Source organism: Bison bison, unplaced genomic scaffold (genome assembly GCF_000754665.1).
Source record: "Bison bison bison isolate TAMUID 2011002044 unplaced genomic scaffold, Bison_UMD1.0 scf7180017864363, whole genome shotgun sequence".
In the NCBI taxonomy this organism is placed as follows: domain Eukaryota; kingdom Metazoa; phylum Chordata; class Mammalia; order Artiodactyla; family Bovidae; genus Bison; species Bison bison.
In genome coordinates, this window is record NW_011494935.1 from 258,019 (window position 1) to 264,626 (window position 6,608).

General features: G+C 40.6%; 1 protein-coding gene across 1 annotated transcript in view; it reads right to left on the reverse strand.

Moving 5' to 3' along the window:
• Nucleotides 1-6,404, reverse strand: part of LOC104999716 (hepatitis A virus cellular receptor 1-like) — a 34,875-nt gene extending 28,471 nt beyond the window's left edge. Inside the window, exons 1-3 of the mRNA XM_010855273.1 lie at nucleotides 6,206-6,404; nucleotides 2,802-2,859; nucleotides 640-969 (exon numbers count right to left, since the gene is read on the reverse strand). Coding sequence (XP_010853575.1) covers nucleotides 640-969; nucleotides 2,802-2,847 — 376 coding nt within the window. The 5' untranslated portion in view covers nucleotides 2,848-2,859; nucleotides 6,206-6,404. The remainder of the gene's footprint in view (nucleotides 1-639; nucleotides 970-2,801; nucleotides 2,860-6,205) is intronic.
• Between the last annotated feature and the right edge of the window lie 204 nt (nucleotides 6,405-6,608).

Sequence of the window (6,608 nt, forward strand, 5' to 3'; positions counted from 1 at the left end):
GACGACTGAGGATGAGATGGCTGGATGGCATCACCGACTCGATGCTTATGAGTTTGGGTGAAGTCCGGGAGTTGGTGATGGACAGGGAGGTCTGGCGTGCTGCGATTCCTGGGGTCGCAAAGAGTCGGACACGACTGAGTGACTGAACTGAACTGAACTGAAAGCCAAATCATACAAATACTTGACCAGACGTTATATTACCTATTTTATACGTGTGAAATTCTCAATAACTCCTAAAATGTTAGGAAAGGACATTTAAAAATTCTTCTAAGAAATAATCTCAGAGGAAAGGGAAGTTTTTTAATTGGAATAAATTCAGCTCCATAAAAATGTTCACTATATCTCAGTGTGGAACAGTGAATGCTTTTTCATTAATCAATTAGCACTCCTAAAGCATGCCTTAGAAGTCATATTTTGCTGACTGGGAAGTTCCTCTAGCCTATGGTCTTAAATCAAGGTTAATGTTAACACTTCATTCTACACAAATACAAGTTATCCTATGAAGAGTTATTAGAAAACAAGATTATAGGAGCCTCTTCTTTCCCTAATCAAGGAAAAAGAGGTTAATATCAAATAGAAACCTCTTTATCTAGGGAAACTCACAGCAAGTGATCAAAGTAAGTAGGAAGACAAGCTCACCTGGCTTTATAGTCAACTTTATGATGCTTTGTTTATCATTGAAAAGCCATTTCTGAATATGGCAACAATACAAGCCACTGTCAGAAGGGACTGCATTCTCTATGGTCAAAGAAACATCCCTTTTACCAATATCTCCCTTGAGCTTATAACGTTCATTCTTCTGTTTAGTGATTTTGTATCCATCAGTACTAATAATGGTATTTCTGCAGTCTATCCAAGAACATTTTCCTTGGCCCCAGCACGTGGATGTGACTTTTCCTTCATAGAAGCAGGGTAGCGTGACTGACTGGCCCACCACTCCAATCACTTCTCGGTAAGATGTTACACCATCTGTAAATAAAGAGAAACCAGAGCATGAGGTCTCAATATTTTAACTTTACTTTCATTTTTTTCTTTATATAGCTTATTTGGTTTGAAATCATCTGACTAACATCTTGAGTTTTTAAAACTTAGTATGAGCATTTTTTTACATTCACATATTCTTTAGCAGCATTATCATTTACTAGATATATTTCTAGATGAAACATCATATAAATGTTTTCCTGTATTCAGAATTACTTCCTAATAGGATAGATTTCTGAGAGAAAGTTTCATTATAAAGGGCAGAAATATGTTCAATCTCTTGGTAATAAGACCAAATTTCTCTCCAAAAGGTTTGAAATAAATGGTATTACAGTAATACATGAATATGTGTGTATTTCTTTCTATTTTTGACATGTATCTGCTTATTAAATAGGTAATACATACATGTAGCTTTTCTTCTCCCCTGATTGTCACTGTTTCAGTTGAAATCTCTTTTAAAAACTCTTTTGCATTTTTAGTTTTGATTTTAAGTCTTTACTTCAAGTTTTTAAATAGCTCTTTCAAATTAAATCACCTCATAACCCTGCTCTTAATTAAATTTTTTAAAAAAAGCAGAGTTAAAGTTTTACTTAAAGCATCATTGGTTAGAAGGCCAAAGCCTTGTAAGCTGTTTAGAAATCAGTTCTTAGGAAAATGAGTTTATAATACATTCAGGAGAAACTGAGGCTTATCATGGGCTTAAGGATCAACCAGATAAATTCAAGCTAGGATCCCTTCTTGAGCAATGAACAATGGAGCACAGTTCACTTACCTAGGTGAAACCAAAAAATTGGAGAATATTCAGTCAAATACTAAATGTTGCCTCTTAAAAAACAAACAAACAAAAACACCTCTCTCCTGAGTCAGCGACTTAAAAATCCCTACATTGTCAAATGCAGTCCAAGTGGTCTGTAAAAGAATCTGAGACTCAGTGACTAATCATGCGGCTGGGCTGTAAGTCTGGGAAATGCTCTGGGAATAAAACACTCATTAATACATAAAATAAGAGTCTAGTTTTTTCATTGGAATTCTGGTAATATTTAATTTTGCTTAGTATCATTTTTGGATTACAAAGGTAATACAGTATCACTATAAAAATTTGTTCTAGAAGTATAATTTTAAAACATACTTTTCTTCAGATTCCCAATTCTAGAGATTGTTTTAAAATTTAGGATATGCATATTCCTAAATTTCCCCGTCTTATAGAATATTTTTAATTAAAATATTTTATTTATTAAAAAAAAAATTTTGGCCACACGGCATGGTCTGTGGGACCTTAGTTACCCATTCAGGGATGGAACCCTGAATTGGAAACACAAAGTCTTAACAACTGGAAAAGCAGGGAAATTAAAATATTTTCTTTTTAACAGAAATAGTTGCCCACAGTTGAAGGAATCAAAAAGCACAGAATGGTACAGTAAAGGACTCTTTCCTTCCCCACTCACACCCATTTCTTCTTCTCATCCCCTTCTACACGCTGATAACAGCTGTTACTGTTTCCTACCTACACATGAGCAGTTCATGCATATACAACCATCTACCTACCCACCCCTCCATTTATTTTGTTGTTGTTGTTTAAATACAAGCAATGCATAAACCACACTGTACAGCATCATGCCTTGTAACCCACTCACAGATTTTGTAATTCTTAGCATTTAAGCACTTTCTTTGGCTTTAGCCTTCAGCCTGGTTCTTTGCTCATTTGTTGACCCCATTACCTTCTGACAAAGCCCTAGCACACCTACTCTGCCTCATCACTCACACAGCCCCTACACTCCCCATCCTCAGGCTTCCAAAGCACAGCCCACCTGTTCACTTACCTGCCAGAAGGAGTAGGAAGCCCAGGATGGCTACCCAAGGATGCATGGTGCTGTTGTCCTGAAGGAAAGAGAAAGCAGAGTGGTTAGTGTGTCTTCCAACCATATCGTATCAGAATCAAAACAGTTAGGTGATGTTTTGGGGGCTCCAAGAAAGGATTGCTGCTGCTGCTGCTAAGTCACTTCAGCTGTGTCCGACTCTGTGTGACCACATAGACGGCAGCCCACCAGGCTCCCCCATCCCTGGGATTCTCCAGGCAAGAACACTGGAGTGGGTTGCCATTTCCTTCTCCAATGCATGAAAGTGAAAAGTGAAAGTGAAGTCACTCAGTCGTGTCCGACCCTCAGCAACCCCATGGACTGCAGCCTACCACGATCCTCGGTCCATGGGATCTTCCAGGCAGGAGTACTGGCGTGGGGTGCCATTGCCTTCTCTGCCAAGAAAGGATTAGCCAGAGGCAAAGTGATAAAGAAGAGATTTATTAGAATAGAATGCTTGTGAGACATCAGATCCAGCAGGTGAGTGTTGTGCTACCCCAAGTACTCAGTGAGTTACATTTTTATCATCAAAGGAGGATAGAGGAGGGGAGAAAACCACCTTCTTTGTCTTTCTTTGAGTCTTCCATCACTAACTCCTCCTACAAGTTGGGTAGGGGAGTTTTTGGCCCTATATGGTGCATCTGGGACTGTCATGGAACTATGGAGAAATTATTTCAGGTCTCAGAACAGTGAGGGTCATTCACTTTGAAATGTACCCTTCCATAAATTATTTGTGTGTGTGTGTGTGTGTGTGTGTGTGCAGAGAGCATGTCCTAGGGGTCATTACCTTGTTCATGTCACTGGGCAGGTTTTAGACCCTATTTTCCACTATTGTTTTACAGTTTGAGGGCATGTCTCATGCTTCTGTTAAATGGTTTTATGGCTAAGCAAGTTAGCTTGGATTTGTTGTTTGGCAAGCAGATCTGGCTTTGATGCTAAGTGACTTGCTCTGCTTTATGAGACAAGCAAGCCCACATTGTTTCAGGATTTTTCCATTTTGTTCTTGGATGATCATCAACTTATAGGGATCTCTCTTACTTTTTTCTTTACATATAATTACCTCATGGGATTAACTATTAAATCACTATCATGTCCCTTTACTTTGTCCCTATCATTTCCTACTCCAAGTGTTTATCATTTTATGCTTAAAAGTGGGTAAGAAGTAACAGTGAGTCTTTAACTGCTTCTGTCTGAGATGGGATGTAGGCCTGCCTGAGGAAGGAGTGAAATGTCTGGCTGGCTGTCTCTTTTCTGCGGTAAGAATTATAAACCAATTAGTATCATCCTTTTAGCTCTCTTAGATGTTAAGCTTTGGAGGATGGATTTACAAAAGACAAAAATGAAAAGAAATTAGCATTAAAAGAGATTATAACCATGATTTGGAGATCCAAAACATTTTTCCAAAAAAATTTCTAAATCTGGAAAAGGGTCATTTAAGTCCTTAATCTGTTTGTTTTTGATTAGGCCCATTATCTTAATATTTTATACTTCAGGGTTTATTAAGTCTTCTATCTCTGTTAATCTGTTCTTTATTTTCTATGAATATCAATTGGTGATAGAGTTGCTTCCTTGTCCCTCAGGAAACAGAGTGGCCCCTAATTTAGTTAAGTCCCTTCCACTACAGAGATAGGACTTGCCTGGTGGCTCAGACATTAAGGAATCCGCCTGTAATGCAGACCTGAGTTTGATCTCTGGGTTGGGAAGATCCCCTGGAGAAGGAAATGGCATCCCACTCCAGTATTCTTGCCTGGGAAACCCCATGGACAGAGGAATCTGGCAAGGGTCATGGGGTTGCAAGAGTAAAACACAACTTAGCAATTAAACCAGCATACCACCTTCCATTAAAGAGAGGACAATTAGGCGCAAACAGAAAGGAATATAAAAACAGCTGGCCATTGATGTTGTACAAAAGGGGTTTCAGGAAAACTTCCATTACATATTTCTTATGTTTGTTAAGATTTCTAACCTTCTGGGTTAAGAAAGAGGTTGGCACCAATATCTCTAAGAAATTCTACTAAGTGGCCTTCCACATCAATGACCACCTGAAGTTTGGCATTAGTTATGTAGATGGCCTCTCTAGGCAAAGTCACCTTTGGCTTCAGGCCACCTCAGTCTTCTGATTATGAAACTGTCAATAGCCAAGGGCCCCCTGTCACTCACTGGCATCTGGGGCATTCTCTCTTTCAATGTCCCGGATGTTTTCTAAAAGCTCATTGATCACAATCTTCCTTCGAGTGTCCCTTCTGTTCACACCTGGCACACTGATTTTGGATACCCAATGGGTCTTGCACAGTCAAATGACCCAGGAAGTCTGGCCTCCCTTTCATGGTCTGTGAGTGGACAGGGCCACCGCCATCATTTGGGCCTTTTGTGTATTTCTCTGGATGCATTCAGCCTTTTCAGCCATATCCCTATTATTGAAAACCAAATAAGAACTGGAACAAATCACTCAAAAGGTCTGAGGACCTCCTCCTTCCAGCAGTTGCTTTTTGAATTTTGCGTCTGAAGTCTGGGGCAGACTGGGTTATGAAATGTATAGCCAAAAGGATCTGTCCCTCAGGAGAGGAGGGATCCACATTTGGGTGCTATTTAAAAGCTTCCACTAATCTCTCTTGAAAGACTGCAGGATTTCCCTCTGGTTCCTGTTGGACTTCTTTCACTTTTTTCATAATTGATGGGTTTCACTATAAGATTTTTCATACCCGCTAATAAATAATTACTCCTATGGTCCTACTTATTTCTATCATTACAATTCATCTGGAGACTCCAATGCGGATCTGCCTCAGGGAAAGCATTGTTTTCCACCTGATGCACTGCATGGCCTTCTTGGGCTTGGGCTGCTACTCGGTCAGCATGGGCTCTGGCTGCCAGTACTGAGTGCTGTTCTTTCTTAGGAGGGTAGCGGTGGGATAAAATCTGTAAATACCCCCAGGTGAGATTCCCCCCAGGTAAGCTTCTTTGTGAAAATTTCAGAGTCCTCAGAAAAACCTCTCAATTTATCCTCTGCCAGACTTAGATCAGACATCAAAGAAAACACATTTGTTTCTTGATTTTTATGAGAAAGTCCTCTCAGAGGAAGAACCATAGGAGCACTTGGTTGGTAACATATTCTGGTATGCTCTCAGCCAGCTAGGCTGGGATTGGGTCCCTTGGGTAACTTGGGGTACCTAGGAGCTCCTGATAGTGGAGGTCGTTCCTCAGCCTTGGGTGTGTTTTCCCCTGGGATAATAGCCTCTGCTAGAGCAAGGGCTCCGCCTGTAAGATAGCTCCTGTTGCAGCAGCGGGGTGCACTCGAGCAGTAGTTAACTATCCAAGTTTCCTTCCCATGTCAAAATCCCCTGTGTAATTTAATCAAGATTTGTACTTACAACTTTAGATGTTGTTCCTTCCAAAGTGGTCTCCCAAGCAGGTGTTACTGCCTGAGAAATTGCTGCAAAGGAATAGTAGAGAAGGTGTTCCAGTGGTGTTGACAGTGAGTAGACACTGGTCTTGCTGAAAATTGAAAATAAAGGATCAGCAATTATAAGGGTTGGAGGGAGGGGAAGACTGGGAAATCCTCTGCTGGGTACTTCAAGTACTTAGGAGGAAGTACCTTAAGTCTTGAGCTTCCCTGGTGGGTCAGCTGGTAAAGCATCTGCCTGCAATGTGGGAGACCTGGTTTCGATCCCTGGGTTGGGAAGATCTTCTGGAAGGCATGGCAACCCACACCAGTATTCTTGCCTGGAGAATCCCCATGGACAGAGGAGCCTGTTGGGCTATGGTCCCCACGAT